Below are 26257 nucleotides of genomic sequence, written 5' to 3'. Positions count from 1 at the left end.
CTGAAATGGACAAGCTAGGAATTATTTCAAGTGAGCAATTAGCTTTCCGTAAAGACCATGACGCTGTACAACAGATACATAAACTGTTAGAGCATATCACAAAAGGCTACAACTTGAACCTCCATACAGCTGGAGAGCCATCAGGGCCTTCTTTATAAACTCATAGAATTCAACGTACCAATCAAGCTAATAAAAATAATGACTCATACCTCAAAGACAGATATATGCAAATTAAAATAAACGAAATTGTATCAACTAGATGCAAAATCCTGGCTGGTGTACCTCAGGGCTCACTCTTGGTTCCCCTTCTATTTTCACTCTACATAGCTGACATCCCTCAAAACCCAAGTACAACCATCACTGCACTATATGCAGATGATACTGCTCTAGTAGCAAGATCTCTCAGTCCCCCAACTAGCAATCAGAAGAATCAGTCCCCCAACTAGATCAATATGAATACTGCTTTGGATTCAGAAGAATCCAAAGCAGTATTCATATACTAGAGAAGTGGCTGATGGACTGGAGGATTTAAGTAAACCCCTAAAAAAGTTCAGCTATACTGTTTTCCAAAAAGAGGTCCAGAGCAAGAAGGACCTTCTTTCCTAATACACTTATTAGGAGTTAAGATTCCATGGCAGACTGAAGTTAGATATCTTGGCATGCTGCTTGACAAAAAAAGCTCCAATTCAACAATCATATTAAACACACAGGCTCGAAGACATCCAAAGCAATCGCGCAGCTCTGCCCCATGATCAACAGCAGGAGCAAACTGGATATACGTAACAAACTACTCATATACAAGACGGTAATATCCCAGTCATCATTTAAACATCTCCTGCATGGAGCCATACCTCGGATACAAACATTCAAAAACTGCAGAGGATATAGAATAAATGCCTGAGGATGATTCTGGATGCCCATTGATTTATTAGAAACTCACAGATCCATAGAGAAGGCAACATTCCTTACATCTCTTCCCTTCTCCATGATTCTAGCAGAAAAGTTTTTCATCGAGGCAGTGATCATCCAAACCCGTCGATCAAACAAGCTTCGGACTACAATGAAGCAGAATACTACAAGTACAAAAGACCCAAATCAATCTTATGCTCAGCTGAATACAGCTAATCTCACTGCCCTCACAGGGTGAGCTTAGAGCTCAATAACACTCCACTCAAAGAACTTCACTTACAAAGGAGAATATGAAAAGCATATGTGCTTCACCCATCAAACCAATAATATTCTGCGTTCAACCTTGGTATCTCTCCCAGGTCTGGTTCAATAATGAGACCTCAATAAATGTCAAAACCAGTCTGGGTAGTGACCCTTCCTATTATACACGTCTGAAGAGGGGGGGTGCTTTGCATTATGGGATACATACTAAGGCAAGTAATATGAAGTCATTAGCCTCTATAAGTAGCTCGGACGTGAATATGTTTCACGTTCAAAACATTGTTTTGCTTCTTTGGGAAGATTAAAACCAAGTATAAAATTTCTTGGTATCTTTAACATTAGTTCTAAAAGTTGCCACTAAGGTGATACATGGTGCTGAAATACATGTAAATTACATATGATACTCCTGGTAACCAGTGAAACACTAAACCGTATGATTTATGCAAATTACAAATGTCTCCAATGACGTATGCTTCAAAGGAAGCTTCTATAAAAGCAAGGAGCTGTATAATGTGTTGTTTCATTGTCTGTAACCAAAAATTAACAATGTAATCATTACCGAAGGATCATACACTTATAAAGTTGTTTTATCAAAATAACAGCTGTGCCTTGACAGCATGCATTGCAAAATCTCAGAACATTAAAGGGATTAAAAACGGATCCTATTGACTGCAAATGGTTTATGCAAAATGATCCAGAAATTTGAACAGACTGATTTCTTAAATGCCAAATCTGGCAAGGACAGAAACCCATCAAACAGCAGATAGTGGAGAAAGTAATCACAGCTTTAGAGGAAGAAAGGATTGCAAGTGTCATAGGAAGCAGTAGCACACAGTGTATTGCACAGTCGTAAGGCAAATTCTGCACTGTTATCCTTACACGATATCCTGCATTCAGCAATTGTTTAATCCTGGCCAGGATGCATGAGAAACATTTGCCTTGCAGTTTCTTGCTCAGACTGAACTAGCCATAGAACATTTTCTGGATTGACTAAGTTCAATTTCATCTAGTCAGTGCTGTGAATATGCACATCTGCAGAATTTGGGCAACCGCAAACTTGCACGTTGCGTGACAGATTCTGTTCTATTCTCCCCGAAGGTCACTGTTTGGTGTGGTTTTACAGTGGAATTCATTCTTTTTCGAGGCTCAGCCTGCTGGTCTCATTGCCTGCACTGTTGATAGTCAGCGATATATATCTCTCTCTCTCTTAGCCAATCAGGTGATTCGAACACTTCAGCAGCATCAGTGCCCGGATTCAACAATTTTTATGCAGGATGGTGCCCCTCCTTACATCATTGCCCCTGTTAAGTGGTTGCCTCAGACACATTTTACCGAGCACAGAATCATCAGCCACAATTTTCATACAATGTGGCCAGCATGCTCATGGGTCTAAATCCCTGTGACTTTTGGCTGTGGGGATATCTCAAAGATGTCTATCATGGACACATAGCCACCTTAGTGGACCTCAAGACCAGCATTCACAACAATTCGAGTGAAGCTCTATGTTCTGTGGTAGAAATTGCGATTTCAGCACATTGCCGACAGCAGAGGATAGCATATCCAGCATGTTGTGTGGTTACATGACAACATTTACTTCTTCATTCTTCCCTTATTTTGTCACTACAGAACTTTAATTATAATCACCCTGTACATGGATAACAGTTCTGTTATCCATGGGTGATATAGACTGAAGAAGTTTAAAGAAGCAAAGGAATTAGACAGTGGAACTCATTTAAGTTCCACTTTATTTAATTTAATGATTGAAGTAAACAAATTGGAAAAGTGTGGAATAGAAATGAAAAATGAAAAATTATGAATAATTGGATGTGCTAATAATTTAATCTTATTAGCAGAAAATGAAGATCTACAATAAAGTACCATATACATTCAGTAATGCAGCTGGAAAAAAAAATATGAGGATATCAACAGAAAAAATTAAAATCATGTTATTTGCTAGAGAACCCATAAAATGTAAATTAGAAAAAATCAAAGGGAAAATAATTGAACTAGTTGGTAAAATAAATTAGGAATAGAATTAAATAACTATGGCATCGTACAAGAACAAGCAGTAAAAACTATTTATTTTACTAAGAATATTTTGTCTCATCAGCCTCATTTGTAAAAATAAGAAACAAATATAAAAATCTACAAAGGAGTAATCAGACCGGTACTTACATGTGCATCTTTAATTAAATTTAATGGAATAAATATGATACACAGAATTAATTAAAAAACAGATTAATTCTTCTGATATTTCATCTTTGTCACAGAGTCATCTTCAGGAATAGAATATTAAAATTGTATAATAACACAAATGGAAGATTTTAGACTATTTTAAGTCTAAAGTTGTATGAGAGGTACACACCTTCTATGGGCATTGTTGGGTGGGAGGTATAAGAATTAAAGTTTCCCAAATCATGAAAAGTTAAACCCAACTATCATTTATTTACATTAGGCTGATTTTTAACTGCTGATTCTAAAAAGAGTCATGGTCAACCAGCCTGGATGATCATAGTTATGGTAGCAGATGCATTTATTGTGTTCTCCAGGGTGCATGAGAAACATTTGCCCTGCAGTTTCTTGCTCAGACTGAACTGGCCATAGAACATTTTCTGGATTGACTAAGCTCAATTTCATCTGGTCTAGATGGCACATCTCATAATATGATCATAGTTATGGTAGCAGATGCATTTATTGTGTTCTCCAGGGTGCAAGAGAAACATTTGCCCTGCAGTTTCTTGCTCAGACTGAACTGGCCATAGAACATTTTCTGGATTGACTAAACTCAATTTCATCTGGTCTAGATGGCACATCTCCCAATATGATCATAATATAAGTTGTAAGAACAAGGAACTTGTAAACACCTTGAACAGAGAAGGAGCATCAAGTGGATCCTTGATGCTCCCTCTCTGAGAGTGGTGAAGGAAATCCAGCTTCAAATGAGGTTTGAAAGCAGTGCATAAATTATATTTCTTTAAAGTTCTGGCTATTTCTCTGAGGTGCCCTGATTATAGGGAATGGTAATATCATTACTGTAGTCTATATGTTGAGAGGAATGTGAGGAACAGCTAATTTGTTGATCATTTTTGGCACACTGTAACCATAGAACAGGCAAGTTTGAATAAAGGTGAGGCCATTAAGGGAAGCCTGGGTAGATCAGACAGAGGTTGCAGGCCCTGTTCATGACAAGGTTTTGATGATACCATATTGTTGAGAGGGAGAGAGGATGATGATGGGAAAGTTTATGTATATATATATATGTATCTACATGTGTGGGTGAGTGTTCTGTTAACTGAGAAAGAAAGGGTGCCATTAGTTTATTCGGTGTATTCATTTTGTATTAGTAATATGTCAGCTTCTTTTCTTGTATTCTTCTCATTAAGGATTAGGCATTTGCCTGTTCTGGCTTCACTGGTCTTTCCATCTTGCAGTTATCTTTTTTTTTACTTTTGGTATATTTATCCTCCTCCTTTGACCGTTATCTTTCCATCCTACATAAATGTGCTTTCCAACCAAGTTTGCCTATCTTTTATTTTATATTGATCTTTCCTTTTAACAATCCATATATCTAAACTATATAATAAAATGGGAGTAAAATTATTTTATAAAATTTAAGTTCGGTTTCTCATCTTTTTTTTTTAAATCTATATCTGTCTTTTAGGTATACTGTGCTATTATGCAACCCAAATAATTAAATTTTGCACCTATTCTATTATTTTGTCTTTTATCTTCCCTTTCTAATACCCATCATCGTTATCAAATTCCTGACATGTATCCTCAAGTACTACCATAATATCCTGAGTACAGGATATTATGGTAGTACTACATGAAGAACAGCACTCCCCTTGATAATTTTCCTCCAAATCAATCTATCTGTTAGGACTCCAACGTATCAGATCTTATATTTCTGTCTTCTAAGGCACTTTTTACTGTATCAATCCACCTATATCTTGGTCTTCCTCTGGGTCTTTTTCCTGCCAGCGAACACTTTTTTGCTAATCTTTCTCCTCCCATTTTGTTTTAGCGATGACCATACCACCTGAGATTAACTCTGCTAACACATTCCTGGATGCTATCAATGTCAAGTTCTTTCCTAATATCCACGTTTTTAATATGATATTGCCATTCATGTGATCTCTAGTCTTTGGTAAAGTGTTTTATTTCTAACTCTCAGATCCATAAGTTAAAATTGGTGTGAACACTGTATTGTATACAACTAATTTAGTGTTTTGACTGAGCTTCCATTGCTCAGTCGGTATAGACGAAGCTCTTTGGTTAGAAAGACCTGAGTTCGATTTCCATCCATGACCTGAGGAACTATCTGGTCTCTTTTGACTAAAGGTGAGTTTGCCAGTCTCATACGGGGGGGGTATAGGGTTTTTTTCATCTGGAAACTCTGGTTTTCGTCCCTCAGAAAGGTAAACTGTTCCATGAATGTGCACGCGCACACACACACATGGATCTACAGTCATAAAATACATACTTAATCCCTCATTAGGAGAGCTCAACCAGACCAGTCGGGATGGTTGAGGAAATGGAGGAACCCCACACAAATAAGCATTTTGACTGATTTCTCTCTTATTCCATATAAAGTTACGAAAGGAAACTGTGAGCAAGAAGGTAAGGAGTGGTTTCTTTGTGTGGAGGGTGGTTGAGCCGTGGAATGCATTGCCTGATGGAGTCGTGGGAGCGAGAACGGTCAGTAAGTTTAAAGAGTGGTATGATAGACTTTGTGTTTCTCAGGGGAGGACCTCCCCTCGATGAGTCTTGACAGACTTTGTCTTAGGAAGGACCTCCCTCGATGAGTCTTTTGACTCCTTGGAGGCCTGAATAATAATAATAATAATAATAAATTTATTCAGTTGACTTCCTGCCATACTGGCTTTGTTGATTCTGTTGTCTATTTCCATATTTAATTTACCGTCTTCACTAAAAATTGTGTTCAAGTAGCTGAAATGTTTTACATTTTTATTCTTGTTGTTTTCTTTCATCATACTTTTCATTAATAATTACTTACTGAAATCTAATTTGTGTGTATGTGCTGCAATGAATGAAACTAACAGAAATCACCTTTAAAACATGACAGTATGTCACTTCATACACCTATAATGTATATAACGTATACAGGTGCAGTTAATAAGTGAGAAGGTTAAATCCAACTCCTGTAAAACTCGAGTGATGTAAGGTTTGAGGAATGTAACTCTTATATAAATCGGACTCTCTGTTGGTAAATCACTGCAAATATGAATATTGCTGATGTTAATCAACAGATGTGTTATTGCTTATGCCACTCAACTTTGGATAGATGTAATGAAAAAATTGCAAGTAACACAAGTTTCATTGTCAATCCTTTAAATCTGGGGCTCTCTTTTTTTTTTTTTTTTGCCTGTCTGAGGCAAACAGACCAATCCATTCTCATAGGGAGCATTCCACAGACTTCGCCACAATCTTTGTCACCTGCCTCTGAATCCTTCATCCTGATGGAATCTGTATGTCCACATCTGTGTGCTGTAGTCCAGATGTGGTCTTATTAAAGCCTTATATACATTACCCTCTCTATCTCTACTTGTTAGTATGTTCTTCAGCAACCATGTAATTTAATGTGCTGTTTAAGCTACCTCTGTAATATGCCTTCATAACTCCCTGTCCACAGTCCCCCCCCACAAGTCTTTTGATCTCTTCCCAAAGTGTATCACCTCACACTTGGCTACATTAAATTGGCAGCCATTTACATTTGCCTGCAGGATCATCTCTGCGTTGTTATCAGCAAACAACTGAACATCTGTCAAATCATTTCCTATATGATTGATGTACAAATTTAACAACAGAGGACCAAGTACTGAGCCCTGTGCTACACCACTGGTCACCTGTCTTCTCATGGACTCGGCTCTCCATAAACCACTCTTTGATATTTGTCTGTCAGTAACCCTCAAATCCAAATTACCAGATTTATATCCATCTCCATTTATTCCAATTTATGCAACAGAGTTCTATGTGGAATCCTGTGAAATGCCTTTGCAAAGTCTAGCAGTATCACTGATAGCTATTTCCTTTATCCAACTCCATTTTCACTTTATTATAAAAAAAATTAAAAAAAAAAGTATATTACTAAGGCAAGACCTTCACAAAACCATGTTCTCCCTTATAGAGTATCATGTTCCTACCCACTAAGTCCTGAACTATGTCTTTTATCAATTTCTCAAATATCTTAATTACCACTCCTGAGATGCTGATTGGCCTATAATTTGCTACTTGGAGTCTGCTTTTTGCAGTGGGACTATTTTGCCCTCTTTCCACTCCATTGGCACCTTCCCAGTACTGAGGCTTAAATTAAACAGTTTGGTCAGAGGAACTTATAATTTCCTTGCCCATTCTTGTAATACACGGATCAATGTGCTATCTAATCCCAGAACTTGCATTGAAGTTCTGCAATATTTTAAGCACCTCCATTTCTTCAACCTCTGTTCGCTCATCAGTCAATGTTGTTTCTTACTTAGATGGTACACCCTCTGCAAAATACTCACTGTAATTCAGCTATTTGGTTTGCTTCTGTTACCTCTCCACCATCAGCAGTTCTTGCAATTTTTCTTCCATAGTCAATTGTCCTTTTATTTACCACATACTGAAAGATCTCTGTAGGATTTCTCTTGGCTGCTTCAGCTAGCTTTCCTCTTATAATTAATTTTGAATTTCTTTACCATACAGGTCACTTTTCTTGCCTGTGCCCTGTGCTGCTCATGGGCTTGCTGATCACCTTTTCTTTATATTCCTTTCCAAACTTTTTCTTTGTCTGCAACTTTTGTTTAATGATGCTATTCATCAATCTATCTCCTACCTGATTTATCCTTCTGATTCTGAGTATAAATTCTGATGCTGTTGTTTTTTTTTTTTTTTTCAAACACTCATGACCACTTCCCATGCATCACCAATATCTCTCCTCTCCATGTTCTTATGGCATGGAATTGCTGAAAACTGTCTCCTCGGTTTGTCATAATCACCTGTTTTGTAATTCCACATATGTCCCTTAGGAAATTCTGCATATCTGACAATCTCCCAGATCAAGACTACATGATCACTTTCCCAAGCAGAGGCAGCTTAGCAAGATCATTTACTTTTAAGTTCTCTGATGCTATGATCAGAACCAGCACTCCCAACCTTGTGTCCCTTCCGTTACATGCTGCCTCAGTTAATTATTGCTCAGAAGCTGCATAAATTCAATTTCCTTCCTTGCCTGACTATTTCTCCTTCCAATCTATGTCTCCATAGTTAAAATCCTCGATAATAATTTGACCTGCACTCATCATGCTAATGTCATCTGCATTCTCCCTTGTATCCCCTGGGTTATAGCAGTAACCAATTAATATTTCATCCTGTTGGTCTCTATCTCACACCAGATAGGCTTAAATGAAATACCCTCTTTATCCCTGCTCCTCCTCATGTACTTCTACTCTTTTTGGTTTCAGTTTCTCTGCTATCATTAGGAACCCCCCTTCCCTTGCATTCTACTACTTATGACCATATTATCCTTGATCCTTGTTCAACCAAGTGTCATCAATGCCTCTGACTTTTGGCCAAGTTGAGCTAACTAGTGCCAAAAACTTCTCACCCTTATTTCAGATACCTCTCGCATAAGTATACATAAACCGCAATAACCCCTTCATCATGCAACTGCCACTCATGAAATGTTGATCTGTAGTTCATTAATTCCATAGTTACTGTAAGGTTTTTGTTCTTTTTTTTATTATTTTTATTTATTTTTTCCATAATGCAGAAATACTGCTTTAGTGCCCAAACTTTTTTTAAAGCCATTTTAGAAGTTTCACTATACCAGTGTGTGTGTGGGGGGGGGATGATCTCATACCATTCGATGAAATGCATCTTCTTTTCAAACTGTATCATATGTGTAGTTGCATTCCAACCTATGTCTCATTAGCTGGAGAGTAGAGGTGCTGTTCCATTGCCAACTAAGCCATACCATAGTTGATGTGAAAATTTATTAGGTTCCATCGTTTTGTTGTTCTGACTCTTACATTGTGTTGCTCACTAGCTTTCTCTCCTGGTCATACACATGTGTTTGAGGATCTTTGCAATTAATGTTGAGCACAACCGGACTCAGTTCTTTCATTTATCTTCTTTTTTATGTTGCTAACTTTTTTACAGTTGGCTGAACATCTTCTTTCATGGATAGGCTGTGTCTATTCTGGCTGCAACATTGATCTTTCCATCATCTTTTCAGTCTAGCATGTTCTTGCTTTCCTTTAGGATGGTGGTGTAGAACTTGGTAATCTGACATTCTTTCCACCTTTCTCATGGATGCAACTGTTTCATCATTTAGGATGCATTCAACTCTTTTCTAATATCTGCATTTATAATCTTGTACTACCTTTTACTGATTTAGGAATTTCATTTCTGTCACTTTTATTTTAATAATTTTTTTTTGGTGACAGTTTCTGATCTATATATCCATTTAATGTGGCCATTACTTTATAGAATTTTATTTTATGCTTCTTTTTTAGTTTTATCTTTAAAGTTCTGATTGTTCCATATGTGTTTTAAAATCTTTTCAACATTTTGTATGTATCATTTTTATTATTAAATGTAATATTGCATTACAAATACTTAAACTATATCACTTGTTCATGTATGAAATTGTTAACAATTTTTATCGTTTGGAAACTTTTCAAAAAAAAAAACTGTTACTTGAGTTTTTGTAATTGAAATTTTTATTATATTATAGTCTTTACAATGTTGCTATAATTAAAAAACAGACTTTTTGAGTTTATCTTCACTTTCCTGCTTTGCTTGATCATTTGAAAGAAAAAAAAAACCACTGTATTTAACAGAAATGTACTATTTAGCTTACTGTGTCTTAACTTCTTTTTTCATGATGTCATCCATAATGCACATGTACATATATTAAATAGAAATAGGCATATGCTGCCATCTTGTTTTATCATCATCATCATCAAATTCCTGACATATGCCCTCAAGGGGTGTACAGGATATGATAGTACTACATGAAAAATTTACATTTATTACTAACTTCCTATCTACAATTTTCCTTCAAATCAGTCTGTTACCTGTCAAGACTCTGACATTATTAGATTTTATATTTCTATCTTCTAATGCACTTTTTTTCTGTATCAATCCACCTATATCTTGGTCTTCCTCTGGGTCTTTTTCCTACCAGCTGGGCAGAGAACACTTGTTTTCATAATCTTTCCTCTCCCATTCTGTTGAGCATACCACCTGAGATTAGCTTTGCTAACGCATTCCTGGATGCCAACAATGTCAAGTTCTTTCCTAATATCCTTGTTTTTAATTTGAAATTACCGTTGATACCATCTGTTCATGCCCCTAATCTTTCTCAGGGCTCTTATATCTGCTGTCTCTAGTCTGGTCAAATGTTTTACTTCTGACCCAGCTCTCAGATCCATAGGTTAAAATTGGTTTGAACACTGCATTGTATATAGCTAATTTAGTGTTTTAACTAATTTCTCTCTTATTCCATATAAATTTATTCAATTGACTTCCCACCATACCAGCTTTGTTGATTCTGTTGTCTATTTCCATATTTAATATGCCATCTTCACTAAAAATTGTAGCTGAAATGTTTTACTTGTTCTATAGGTTCTCCATTAACATTGCAGTTGATATTTCCAGTTCTTCTGCCTATTTTCATTGTCTTTGTCTTCTTATTGCTGACCTTCATACCATATCTATTACAGTTATTCAATTTAGTCGGGGAATCTTGTAGAGTTGTATGGATTTATTTAAAAGTTCAACATCGTCTGCATAAAGCTAAGAGCTGAGATTAACATTTCCAATTTTGATATCAGGTTTAATACCACTTTCCTTCATAATGTGATCCTATAGATAATGAATAACAGAGGGGACAATGTACATCCTTGCTTGACACCAGATTTAACATTAAACCACCTTCCTGTATTTCTTTCAATTTTAACTGCTGACTTACAACTCAAATAAAGACTAAGTATTGTTTGATATAATACCCCCACTGACACCAAAACTGTATCATTTTGAATAGCTTCTCTCTTGGCACCTTGTCATATGCCTTTTCCGGATCTACAAAACTTAAATACAGATCTTTGTCATATTCCCATGATTTCTGAACTATTTGTTGTAAAGTGAAAATCTGATCCTGACAGCCTCTATTTGGCCTAAATCTTGCTTGTTTTTCATCAAGCTTCTCTTCCACAATCCTTGTTTTATTCCATGATTAATAGTTATTTTTTTTTGTAATTCTCAGAGCCAAAATTTAAATAATTAGTGTTGTTGTAGACTCTTAATAACCTTTATCTGGTGTTTTAGGATATCCTCTTTGCTTTATAATTTGCCAAAGCTTTTCTCTTATACTGTTGTGCCTTTACATAGATAGTAAATGCTACATGCATTTCTAAATTAAATTCTTTGTATTTTTCTACATTTTTCTCTGCACTTTGGGATGATGAGATAGCATTCCAAAGAAAAAAGAGAAAAATGAATTTCTTGTGTTTTTGAGGGACAACTACCTTATAAAACATGTAACAGAGATCATGTGAGAATCAAGGATCTTGAATTTGATCATATCTTCAGAGGATGTCATTATAAATCAGGATTTTAATCTCCCACCAGTTGGTGAGAATGAGCATTAAGTGTTTACCTGGGTGATTGCCAGTTATATGAGGACTTTTGTGAGGCTATATGTGCTAAAGGCTCGAGATTATGAAAATCTTGAAGAGACAGCTTTCAGCTGTATCATGGAACTAGGAGTTGTACGGAGAGGAGATCATTGCTGCTTGGTTGCTATTCAAAATCTATCTAGCAGAAGCAATGTATAAATGTATTAAATAAGTTACTTAAATATAAAGAGCCAACAGGCTTCATTTCGGCGATATAAACATTATTTAAATTAAGGGGATATTAAATCCCACATTGTTTTAAAACTGAATAAGAAACTCAAATATCAGAATCAGAGAGTTTCATGCCAATTATAGCAAACTATAAAAGTATCGGCGATTACTAGTGTGAGCTAATGCAAGTCGTCCTAGTACGCAGTACAAACTCAGGCAACTCGCAGCAAAGGTGGTAAAGTCTGATCGCTATTCTTGGTATTTTCCATAATGTAAAAACACATTTCCTAGGAAATGTATGCTGTTATTACATTATGGTGGAAGGTCACTACCCAGACCGGTTTCAGCCTTTATTGAGGCTTCATCAGTGAGTAGCCAGACCAAATTAATACCAAAGGGTATAGCAAAAAGAACTTATATACTCTGCTATACGAGTTGTCGAAAAGGTGCAACCCATTAAGTTACTTAAATATAAAGAGCCAACAGGCTTCATTTCGGCGATATAAACATTATTTAAATTAAGGGGATATTAAATCCCACATTGTTTTAAAACTGAATAAGAAACTCAAATATCAGAATCAGAGAGTTTCATGCCAATTATAGCAAACTATAAAAGTATCGGCGATTACTAGTGTGAGCTAATGCAAGTCGTCCTAGTACGCAGTACAAACTCAGGCAACTCGCAGCAAAGGTGGTAAAGTCTGATCGCTATTCTTGGTATTTTCCATAATGTAAAAACACATTTCCTAGGAAATGTATGCTGTTATTACATTATGGTGGGAGGTCACTACCCAGACCGGTTTCAGCCTTTATTGAGGCTTCATCAGTGAGTAGCCAGACCGAATTAATACCAAAGGGTATAGCAAAAAGAACTTATATACTCTGCTAACGAGTTGTCGAAAAGGTGCAACCCATTAAGTTACTTAAATATAAAGAGCCAACAGGCTTCATTTCGGTGATATAAACATTATTTAAATTAAGGGGATATTAAATCCCACATTGTTTTAAAACCGAATAAGAAACTCAAAGATCTGAATCGGAGAGTTTCAATTTCCTTATTAAATAAGATCAGTGTGCAATCAATGAAAGAAGAGATTAAGCATGTAATCTAGAAGAAGTCATTAGAGAGGCAGCATAAGATGAGGGATAATAATCAGGAGCATGGGGAGCACGAAAGATGACTGGGTTAGGGTCGGAAAAGTGTAATATGAGTAGCAGTAAGCTAACGAAACCCCCCCCCCAAAAAAAAAAAAAAAAAAAAAAACCTACCGAGTTTTTTTGATATATAGCCAGCAAAAGAAAGAATGCTTGTGAAATGATGATATTGGTCTAAAGGGTAAAAGGATATAGTTGAGATATAAAATGAGCAGTTCATACAGGTATCTAATCCTCATGAATGTGATATCAAGCAGAGTTTGAGTTCAGTGGAATGGGAGGAGGAGGAGGTACTGACTAAGAGTGAGCAGGAGGTATATGGTCAATTGAGTAAACCTGATGTTTATTAGCATCAAGTTTATTCAAATTAAATGTGGAACTTGAAGATATGTGTCTCAAGGGAATGTCAGGGTTGACATCTGTCTTGATATGCTTGTTTATATGAGTCTTACATTGGATTTGAAACTTGAATCTTACAAAGACTCAAGTTTCAAATTATAGGCCAATCTATGTGGCAGGTGTTGTGGGTAAAGTGTTTGTGTTAGTAGTGAGGACCAGGATTCATAATTATGTTGAAAACAGTGGCATACTTGTTGTGGACAGCATAGGTTAGGTCATGTATCAGTAATCTACTTACTTCTTATTACAATAATGTGACAGTGCATTGGACAAGGGAGATGCATACATTGTGGTATATTTAGATTTTACAAAGACTTTCAATAGATTGCTACATGATAAGTTGATAGATAAATTAGAACAGATGAGATTGGATAATAATACAATAATCCTCCTACTTATCAGTGGTTTCTTTTTCCCCTGTTTCAATTACCTGAAGTCAACCCCGGTCTGAAAATATTAAATGAAAATTCCAGAAATAAAAAATTCATATGTTTTAAATTGCACGCTGTTGTGAGTAGCATGACAAAATCTTGCACCGTAATGCCCACTGCTCAGTGCTGTCACATGTACTAGCTGATGACCTAGGATGAGAGCCTATTGTCATTCTACTGGACACTTTTTAACACCAAAACTTATGCTGCACAGGGTGATAAAATCAAAGGTACTTCTCTGGCAGTACAGAAACAGCAGACACACAGAAATCTCTTCACAGATAAGATGATTTTTCACCATTGATACCTTGACTTGAATTATCCCTTTGTCCAGCATATCCACCCCTTATACACTGCCCATTAGTCACTTAATAGCTATTTTGGCTCTCAGATCGACTGTTGCATTATCACAGTGCTTATGTTAAATTACCCCCCCCCCCCCATAGTTTATGGAAGTTTTTTCACTTGGCTATGTTACTAATTATATATTGGGTTTTATCCTTTATCCAAGTGTAAGCAAACAAGTTTGCGCCTGAAGTACTTTCAGGACTGGGGCAATTCGTGGTAAAGGTGGTATAAGTTCTCATCACTTGCCTTAGTATCTCCCATAATGCAAAGCACATCTCCTTGTAGACATGTATAAAGTTATGCAGGGTAGGGGCCCTTCCCTTATTGCATAGCATTATTCAGCAGTCATATGTAGCCTAATCAAGACCTTATACAGCTGAATCAAAGTCTTACTTCTACAAATCGCATTATTCCCAGGATCCTTTATGCAGCCCTCTCAATTTTAGATCCTTATCCACCATCACCTCCAGATCTCTGTTATCCTCCACCACCTACAATATATATCCCCCCACCTCTACATCCCATCTTTGTTTTCTGAATATTAAAAACCTTACTCCATGCAACACTGAATTGGCAACCCCACTCCATATCCATTCACTCAGTGTATTCTGTTCTACTCCTCATAGTTATTCTCAACTATGCATCAAATGCAAGCAACTGAATTTCCCCATTCAAACCTTTCCAATATCATTAACATACAGATTAAACAGCAGTGACCCTAAAGTAGACTTCTGAAGTGCACCTCTAGTGACTTTCCTCTTCTGGGATATAACTCACCTGTACACAACTTGCTGATGGCTATTACACAAGAAATCTCCAATCCAGTGCATAAACATTTAATCTATCAGTAAATCATTTACAGCTTTTAGCACATACAAACCACGTGTATAACGTGCTTATACATACATCAATTTGATGTATGTATCATAAATCAATGTTCAAAATGTCTCCCTTCTGATTTCACACACGTCCAAAATCTGTGATGTCACATACTGATAGATGTATGCACAACATCCAATGGAAACACTGCCACTGGTTGCTCCAAATCCACCTTCAGGCTAGCAGTGCTGAGGGTGTCATTTCTTGCAGGCTATCTCTCAAGCTCCAACCATAATTTGAAATCCAACAGATTCGGATCGAGACTTTCAGATCAATCAGATGGCAATATGTGGTTGGGCATATTCACTTCAAAACCACTGTTGTGTGGTCCTCTCCTTGTGCAGAGGATGAATCCTGTTGGAAAGTCCACTGCCTACTGTGAAACAAGGTATTCAGGGGCTGTACCATAGGTTCCAGCACGGTGTCTTGATAGACTTTGGCAAAGATTTTGACCCCTTTCTGCAGAAATGCAACTTAGATATCCCCTGATATGTCACCCCCCCCCACACACACCAAACCATCACTGACATGGGGATGATGATGACGATTTATTCAAACTACTTAATCACAGTTTATACAAACTTTACAATTGCTCTTTGGATTCTTTTTTCATTACAGGTATCTGTTGCATCTACTGAACGGTCCTTTTCTAAACTTAAAATTATTAAAAACTACTTGCGCTCCACAGTGGCACAAGACAAGAGTTTCAAATCTTGCCATTATATCAATAGAGTCAGATATTTTGGATCAATTTGATATACATGATATTATTCGAGAATTTTCATTAATGAAAACTAGAAAAGTTCAATTCACTAAGTGATTTTTCTTTAAATATTTAAAGAATGTTTAAATATTTATTTACCTATTTCTTTACCCAATAATGTTTAATATGTTCCTATTTTATATACTTGTAAGTTTATCTGTTTCTTATTTATACCTATACATAGTACAAATGACAAAGTGATTTTCTTGCCAAATAAAATATAGTTAGTTTAATTTGTACCAAAAAATATTTAATATTTTTGTTTTTATAAAACTGTAAGTTTATCTGTTAATTTACGTAAAACTATATAATGTGCAATTAGCAAATGATTTTCTTGCCAAATAATATAAATTACTTTATTTTTTTCCAAATTATTTTTGTTGTTTATGTTTTTGTACCCTTCTTGTATGTTTATTATTTTTTATACTTTTTTTTTTTGTAATTTCTGCTTTTTGTTCAATAAACTTATAATATATTTCGTATTTAATTTTGACTCGCTGGTACATTTTTATAAAGTGATTTTTTATTGGGGAGAGGGGTATAGGGGCGGAAACTAAAGTTTTGCACACAGGCGCCAGACACCACTGCCGCGCCCCTGTAACCCATACAGCTAAACAACTCTCTCCCTCTCCTGATAAACATGTAAATGTTGACTGCACACAATGTCACTAATGGAACTGAACTCAACACAATTATGTGGGCAGTGCAGAAGTTGTAATAGTATCTATGGCAAGACTGTACAGTAGTCCTCCCCTCCCATCTGCTGGAGATACGTATCAAGACGACCCCCCCATACCTGAAACCATGAAACCACGGATAGTATCAAATCCTATATATATTATAAACTGGAGGAATATGATGCTGGATAAGTCACTGCAACTGATAGATTTTGAAAGAGGCATTGTAATAGTATGCCATGTTGCACTGTTGACAAATTGGGCCATCCCAGGTCAACAGTCAGTGATACCATACTGAGATAGAAGCACAGGTGGTCTACTGCAGAAGTGCTTCCCACAGTGGATGACCCACCACACTTACCAAATGTGACTGTAGGGTGCTATGATGGATAATAATTAAAAATCACCTTTCATTGGCTGACACATTGAATGTGGAGTTCTTGGCATTGACTGGAAAATGAATCTGCACGAAATCATTCAGAATCAAGGTTCACAACATGGGTTTCCATGGTAGGACTGCAATATGCAAGCTACACATTGTCTGAAACAAAATGTAGTGCCATCTTCAGTGGTGCAAAGATCGTGTATGGTGGAAGCTTGGAAAGCTCTGTTATGGAGCAACAAATTCAAGCTACATCTTCTACTGAGCAGATGGACAAGTGTGGATGGTAGATGCCTGGTGAATGTCTCCTACCATAGTGCATAACTCCAACTATGAAATTTGGAGGTGGCATGGTCCTGTTTTCCCTGGTTTGGTCTCAGACCTCTGTTTGTGGTGCCATAGACATTGAACTAAGATAGGCATCTGAACATTCTGGATAATGCAATGCTTCCTACTTTGTGGTGTTTCTGTGGAGTTGACTATTGTATCTTTCAATAAGATAATGCATCATGCCATAAGGCTGCTGCTGCAATTGCGTTTGTGGACATGAATGTCACCACACTTGACTGGCCTCCACAGAACCCCAGTCTCAACCCTGTTGAACACCTGTGGGATAAACTGAATCATTACGTGAGGTCAGAGGATGTCCACTCCACACCAGCTCATTACCTCATTACATGGGTAGAGGAAGGATGGTCTGAAATTCCCATTTGATTGCTATCGTATGCTCATGGAAAGTATGCACCGTAGGATTGCCGCAGTCATCACAGCAAAATGAGGCCCTACATCTTATTAAGGTGAGTGTCATGGCTGTTTATTCCTCACACTATGGTGTCCATTGATTTCTTTCCAAGCTGTGTATATAACATGTACATACATAATACATACCAGAATGTATTTCATTCTTCCAGTAAAAGAGCATGAAAGATATTACTATTATTATTAAACCTCCATGGAGTCAAAAGACTCATCATGGAGGTCCCACTATTACACACACAATTTATTATTCCACACCTTAAATATGTTCACTGTCTCTGTGTTCACCACTCTTGTTATTCAGTAGTTTAGGAGTATTAAATAACAGTGGAAGACTTTCATGAGAAGATTTATTTATATAGACTCTTCACCCAAGTATCCATTGTATCATCAGCATAAAATTCAAATATCGAACATCATTCAAGGAAACATAACTGAAGAATCAACAGTGAAATGTGGCTCAGAGTAGCTCAGTTTGAACTGTAGTAAAATCCTAGCAATGTTTTTTTTTTTTTTTTAAATTAGCTAGAAGGAGTCATATAAATGAAAACAATTTCTCATAAAAGGGACAGATTACCTTAACCTATTGTATCCGTTTAGATTAGGGTGATGTTACAAGGCCTCTCTGCACTTTTTATACAATTGTTCCATTAGAAAACAGCTTTTATGTAGGATTTTAGTCTTCTTCCAAAGAATCGTGTTTGGAGGAGATGACATGCTCAGCTAGTTCAGATGTTCTGACTCATGAAATTTAGTATAGTTTAAATGTTCCTTATGGGCAGATGATATGATTTTACAAGAGAATTTGAAGAATAAACTAGTTGAATGGGAAGGTGAATGGTTGTCTGTTCAGTGATGCAAAGTGAAGATTTTAAATTTAAGATTCAGGATTCAAAGATGGGATGCAGAACATACAGTTAGTGTTGATATCTTAGAGGAAGTGAAAGAGATAAGGAATCTGGGGATGATGGTAGATAAGGACCTAAAATTGAGGGGACACATTGCTAAATTGTGAGGACAGCACAGCTGTTTATGAAAAAGATAAAAAAGATAGCAGTTAAAAAAAGATACTGATATGGAGAAGAACATGGTTTCTTCATCAGGCCACATTCATATTACTGCATGGATTTGATCATTGAGTATGAAGATTGAGCACCAAGACAGATTGAAGAAATATAGTTTGCTATATTTCTTCAATTTTACATAGGCTAGTGAACAGGAGAAGGAAGCGGAATATGATTTAAGCATATAAATTTGTAAGACATTATTACCAGTTTAATGAAGAGGTTGAGAGAACAAGAGGTTGGTAGGTTTTAATTTATGACATAAGCATTTAAAAGAATATGGGATCTGTATTTGTCTTCAGGCTGGTTTGCCTGTTTTATGGAATGAAAAAAGCTATTTGTTGGAGGAAAAATCTGATCACTTCTGTATGAGACAGGTTGACTCATCTTCATTGGGGGGGGGGAGAACCTTATAAAGGCTCTTCATGTCCTTTGGGATTCAAATTTGGTCTTTCCAATCAAAGGGCACCATTGAGACCAACCGAGAGAACAAGAAGCCATGTATGGAGGCTGCATAAGAATGTGTGTGTGTGTGTGTGTGTGTGTGTGTGTGTGTGTGTGTGTGTGTGTGTGTGTGTGTGTGTGTGTGTGTGTGTGTGAATAACAGGAGGTGAGGAGTAGGTTTTTTTGCGGTGGGTGATTGGAATATATTTCTTGACAGTTAAGTGTTGAGATGGTTAATGTATTTAAGGTTTGATTTTAGTGAGGTGTGTGTGTGACAACGAGACCTCCTGAATGAGTTTTTACCTATGGCAGCCTGACGATGATTATAATTGCTGTTATTATATTATATTAGTAATTAATTCAGGCCTCTATGGAGCTCATTGTGGAGCCAGTTTTATGCAGAGTGATTGGAATTCTTTCCTGCATTGATTAATTTTAATGAACTATGGTTTTCAGGATCAATGTTAAAATTTGTCATTTTATTTGGATCTTTTTAATTGCAAAATTAGGCAAAACAAAATTGTGTTTACATATGGCAAAAATTGATCTAGGCTTAATTGCCATGATAATAAATTGTTGCTATACAAGAATGTTATTATAAGTGTCCCTGTGTTATTATAAGTGGCCACATTTAGTTTGCTTACTCTCCTGGAGAACTTGATCAAGAGTTTTATATGTTTAGAAACTGAAGAAGATTATTTCAACTTACCAGGAAGCTGTAGAGTATCAGTGTCATGTTTGTAATTTGATCATTTTAAGCCATTTCTGTTGCATTTTAATAGCCAACAATCAGAAATAAAGTTAAGCATAGGAGTCAAACATGGCATTCTTCTGGTTATTTGTCATTCCTGGTTACTTTAGTGTAGTTACTTGCACACATATTCCCCCACAAAAATTCTTACTGCCACCAAGCACAACAATACACACACAACACACATACACAGAATGGCCATAATTAAAGAGGTGTTGGCAAAAAATAAATTGGACAAAATTCTACCAAACTTGGTGTAAGTAGACTGTGGAACATGGGGTTTTTATTTACAGAAGATAAAAAAATAGCAAAATTCTGCCACCAGATGACATTTAATTAATCCCAAACCACAAGCTTTTAGCATGTGGTTTGGGATTAATTAAACAGTAATGGCCAGAAGAGAGACAACAAATCAATTTTCATGTTCGTATAACTTACAGATGTTGTTCAATATGTCCTCCTTTCATTTCATGAAAATATCATTCATAGAACTGCATTCTGTGAATGATATTTTTTACAGTGGAGTGCAACAGATCTGCATTGATTTGCTTCACATGCTGTGTTATTCTGTTTTTCAAGGTTGCTAAATCAGGAACATATCCTTCATACATCATGTGTTTCAGATGACCCCACAACCAAAAGTCACAGGGGTTGAGATCAGATGAAACGAGGTGGCCATGCTGGTAGATAAGGACCGAAAATTCTGGAAAATGCAATACTAATGATTCTCCATTCTGGGAAGTGTTTTCATAACATTTGCTATACCAACAATTCAGCGGGAGGTGGTGCTCCATCCTGCATGAATATGGTAGAGTCAAGGGATCTTTGCTGCAGTTGTGGAACAACAAAGTTGCACAGCTTCTCTCTATACCTAACAGTAGAGATGGTAAAAGTCACTGGTTCTGTCAGGTGAAGTTCTTTTCAAAAGTATGGACTGATAATAAACGCTGTAGTGAAACCACGCCGCACTGTGACTTTCAGAATGTAAAGGGGATCTGATGGAACACCTGAGTGTTATTCGCAGCCCAAATGTGGCAATTGTGTGAGTTAACACTACCGTTCAGATAAAAATGTGCCTCATCATATTTTTGTGCACAATATCTTCCACAGCCATGCATCATCCATCTCCATTCAAGCTAAGAATGGCATGGCAAACTTCATTCGAGTTTCTTCATCACCATGAAGCAAAAGTTGATTATGGGAAATATTGTGGGAAAAACCTCAGCATTTGATGCAGGATTTTCCACTCAATTGAGCATATCATGTCCAGTTGCCTTGACACAGTTGCTATGTGTATTTGCTGTTGTAAACCCCTTGTTTACAAAAGTGAATACACATAATTATTATCATAGAACTGGATAATCAGTAGCAGAATTGATCCTACCATCTCTGGTGGATGTATTTGTATATGTCCATGAAACTTGGTGGGAAGAAAAGAGCAAGTTGGTCATTCCTCCTGGAAATTGTAAAAGTGTGTGGTCAACAAGTGTTAGGACTAGATGTTTTTCTTGAAATGGTGGATGGGTGGTGTGGATTTCCAGAGGCTGTTGTGAGTGCTTTGTCAGTGAATATGTCATGGAGAGGTATGATGGGTATTTTGTGAATAATAAATAGTGTCAGTCTGCCACAATGAGTCTTTGAATCAGTGAGATGCCTGAGAAATAATGATAAGTACATTGACAAGTAGGGATGAGAAACTGTTGACTGCACTGTATAAATCATTGTTTAATCAGAACATGAATTGTTGTGCTCAAATTTGGCCACCTAGTTTTTTCAATATGGAAACAGTAGAAAAGATCCATAGTCAAATGAAGGTTACATCAGAACTCTGGAATGATGGTTATGCCAAGCAGTTGAGACAGACTTTAGTGGATAGGAGGAAAAGAGGTGATATGATAGGGATGTTATTGAAGGGATTTTACCAGATTAATGCTGAGGCAATTAGAACTTGAGTGGTAAGAATGAGAGGCAATCCCTTGAATATAGGGTATATAAATGATTTCAAGGTTCAGTATGATAGATGCTTTGCTAATTAAGTGGCCCTCCCACAATGAGTCTACTGACTTTATGGAGATTACTGTAATAATAATATATTATTATTATTGTTACGTGACACCTCCAGGGAGTCCAAAGACTCATTGAGGGAAGGCATCTCCACCACTCAATCCACCAACTACAATGAACTGCAACTACACCAACACCATCTACATCCAACCACCACCACCACCACTATTTTCACAGACAATCACATACATCCATGCTCACGATGGGATTCAAACCCACCTTTTGGCTGGAGAGTGGATACGCTAACCACTTGACCAACCAGGCTGGCATGTATTTGAATCAAGATGCAGGGGTTAAGCGAATTCCATGCTCTCAAAGGAAATATTGAAAAAAAAAAAAACATTTTTGCACACTCGGGTTTTATATTTATGTTAAATTAGAATGAGCTAGAAATTCTACTTGCTTTATAAATCTTTACTGCATTGTCAAAATGTTAAGGAAATATTTGCACCAACTTTTTTTAATACAGTGATGTTTCTTTCACGCAATTTTAAATAAAACCATGTGTTTTGGTAGATATCCCAAAATAAAATAAGTTTGCTGCTCTAGTGATTATGGTCATCAGAGTATATTGATCCTGTAAGGTGTTTCTGTGGAAAATATAGAAACTTATTTTTGAGAATACAATATGTGATATGAAAGATCATTGGACTCAGTTAAATCATCTATAATCTAAAATATGGATGTTCCAGTTTTTCCAATATCTGTTATTTTGTTATTTAAACCAGTTTTGTTATTATCCTTGTGGTTTAAAGTAATTTGTGGTTTTAACTATGTTATACTATCATGATATATTAAAATTAAATTTTTATTTATGTCCTTTTCAGTTACTTTAACTCTTTAATGCTTTTGATTGGGAGAAAAGCCTTGTCAGCTACTGATCTGCAGTTTTAGTTACCATTCTGTAGTCTTGATATTATGGCTTCATTCATTTGATGTTTAAGTAATGCATTTTTTCACATAAAGAATGCATTTCTATGAACTGAGTAACCATTTTATTGGTGTTTCAGTGTTATGTATGTGGAAATTTATTGCTGTAATTTTTTGTTATTTTTATTCTTTTAAGTTTTGTGAAATGTATATTAAATATATCCAGTTTTATTTTATTAATCTAAAATGAAATAATGTTCTTTATAGAGGTGCCTAACTCAAGTAACAAGCATACTAAAAAGAAAGAGGGTGAAGGAGATGACCAAATTAATAAAGAAAATCAACATATTAGACAAGGTATGTCTTATAAAGCAAAGAACTATTTATTTCTTAAATTATTTGGAATGCTAAAAATGAACCCTCCTGTTATGTGAACCTTATCCATTTTAGCACTGTGCTTATTATTAATAATCAGTAGATTAGGAATAAATAGTGTAATGTTAAAGTGAAGCTCTGTTTCACATGCTGATGTTATAGTTATGTTAGTTTTTTGATAATTTCTTCAGACATATTAATTACATAAATTGATTTTAAATAATACCTTTTAAACCAGAAGTTTCCAGTTATTGAAAGTGTTACATCGTCTGCGCCAGCCATTGTTATATATTTATTTTAAGGTATCTTATACTTACTTTATACTTAATTGGTTATTCCTTGATTTAATCCTTTCTTATTTTAACCTTACTCAATTTTAGTCTTACCAGCTGCTCTATTGTTATGTTGCTGTTTCCTCTATATTATATCTGATTATACCTCTAAATATCCCCTTCTTCTAATCTACTGTCGTGCCCTTAAAATATTAATTCAGATTTATCTCCTCTTCGGATGTTGGCAAAATTTATATTATGCTGCGCCAGCCAACATCCTATAACAGAGGAGACTCTTGTTCAGGGAAATAATTCTAAATTCAAAAGGGATACACACAATAATTAATCTCATGCTAGCGCTGTGCAGATTCAGTTAGCAGTCGTGACTCGAATCTCACTTAAGCAATATTATCTAAATTCCTTCCCGCCAAAAGGTTCTATTTCATAAGTGGTGGTTTGAATTCGTAATCAGGCATAAACTCAGGTATAAGGTACAAAACATGTTTATTGGAAAAACATAAAACATTTACAGTTAAGAAAATTGAAATGCTCAATGGATCAAAATTTACTCTAAGTTAAGGTTCATACTAAATCACAGTGAATCAGAGTATGCTAAATCCTTCAATTACGAAAGGATAAGATTAAGTGTAAGCATAATACAACTAGGATATAATTCCTTTCACAAGTTATTATTCACAGAACACGCATTGAACACTTTCATTAATACTCTATCAATAACTATCTTAATTCTAAATTTCATTAAGCAAGCCTAGCCATTCTCAATCAAAATACTGCCTATCAACAATTCTTGTTTGTTCCACAGGGTCTTAATTAATTCAATCAATTTCTCACTTAAAAGTTCTCTACTAGTGTCCTTTAGTTTACAGTACTCACAAATTTCTTATTCTTCTAAGCGATTTTTAACATAGAATGAAAATCTTTACAATACTGGATCCTTTCAGATTTCATGCCGCCATCTCATGTAGATCTGGATTACCTTACTGTATATTCATCGGCTGTCTTTTCGCCTGGCGATGCACTACACTTTTCTTTTTATCGTTTCCGACTGTGGTGTGCTGTCTATCGCTCCACAGGAAACTTTCTCCAATGGGACATTCTGCTAAGGCTCGATTCCGCATAGGCTGTCATATCGCTATCAGCTCCGCTTGGAAATCTTCAAGCATTCTCAAGAAAAGAACCCGCCATCCGTCATCACCGTAGTCGATCTACCGCTCTCTCACGACTCCCCTGGCAAACCTCCTAAAACTCCAATCCAGGAACCGAAAGGAAAAATCCCTGTAAAATGGCGCGCTTCGTCTTTTATTCACCCTTTTCAGGCGCCCTCTATTCGATGTGGTTTTCACCCACGAACCCCATCGTTCATGCACATTGGGTGATGCTACTCTCTCCCTAATCTGTTAGGTTACATTATTCCAGGTAGCCGTTCTGACGTCATTTTCCGCGTAGGTATAGCCTCCATCGCTACGCTCGACTTGTACAGATTATACACGATTATTCCAGATTACTACTTATAATTTTTTTCAGAATTTCGTAATGTACTAGACAGCTTAATGGGAATTACAAATAACTTAACAATTCCCTTACACAATTCTTACTCTCTTGACACAAAATTCTCCGCTTCTTATTTCAGTTATGCGGGAATAACTCTCACTACTTGGCATACATGGACTACACATTATTACATAACATAAAATAATACTTCATAATTATTAGCTGATGTGCAGATATCTCCTTAATTAGTAGTATTTATCATGTTAAATCCTGAATAAAGAATATACTTGTAAAGTTCTCCATTCAGGCTCTAACAAAAGTCTGTATATCTGCAGTTGTGGTCAAAGTGTTGGAAAAATTGGTTATGGATAGAATACAGGATTGGATTAATGAACATAAGATTCTCTATGATGGTCAGCATGGGTTTGTGAAGGGCAGTTTTGCTTCAGCAATCTGTTTACATTTTATTATAAGGTGACAAATGTGTTGAATAAATTCATCTACACTGATTTTCTTGGACTGTGCAAAAGCATTTGATAGATTATTCTCGTAGACAAGCTTATACGTTGGTTATGGATTATTAAATCACTTAAGGAATTGACAACGTACACAAGAATATAAATTAAATTACACTTTAATAAATATTTTCAATATTTCGGCAATGTCCCGTTGCCATCTTCAAAAGGAACTTACAAAAAAGGCACATGCACGTAGGCACTACAACACAGTAACTGAGAATGAAGCTATTGTTCTCCTAAAAGTCCTGATGGAGCCCCCCCCCCCCCCCCCCCCCCAGCAGGCTATGTAGGTGTTCTTGGCCGTTGGGCTGAAGGTCTGCTGATGTAAGCCTCCCAAATTTGAGGCAGTCTCATGCAACCAAATTTGTTGAGGTTTTGGAGAGTTTCTTAGGGCTGAGGCTGATTCCATGAATAGTCTTTCGAATTTGAACTTGCTACGGTGTATTATTGTAGCTTTATTCCACCATAATCTGTGGCGTGTATCCAGAGCATGGTCTGCAAGACCTGAGTGGCTGTACTTGTGAAACCGGATGTAGTTCTTTGTTCCGAAATTCTGATATTAGCTGTCCTGCCT

At 36.3% G+C, this 26257-nt stretch overlaps 1 protein-coding gene across 5 annotated transcripts in view; it reads left to right on the top strand.

Moving 5' to 3' along the window:
- LOC150107481 (nucleolar transcription factor 1-A-like) overlaps window positions 1–26257 on the top strand; it is a 554391-nt gene that overhangs the window by 170062 nt on the left and 358072 nt on the right. For all 5 annotated transcript variants that reach the window (XR_016548246.1, XM_090391894.1, XM_090391895.1 and 2 more), the window contains one exon: window positions 23274–23363. Coding sequence is in view for 4 of the 5 variants with exons in the window: in XM_090391894.1 (XP_090248020.1) it covers window positions 23274–23363 (90 nt within the window). In the remaining variant the exon portion in view is untranslated. Of the gene's footprint in view, window positions 1–23273; window positions 23364–26257 lie in introns of those variants that run through there.

This window comes from Typopeltis vanoorti, chromosome 4, assembly GCF_054136105.1.
Source record: "Typopeltis vanoorti isolate ZY-2024b chromosome 4, IOZ_Tvanoo_1.0, whole genome shotgun sequence".
Lineage (NCBI taxonomy): Eukaryota > Metazoa > Arthropoda > Arachnida > Uropygi > Thelyphonidae > Typopeltis > Typopeltis vanoorti.
The sequence above is the reverse complement of the archived record's forward strand: the minus strand, read 5'-3'. Positions and strand labels throughout refer to the sequence as shown.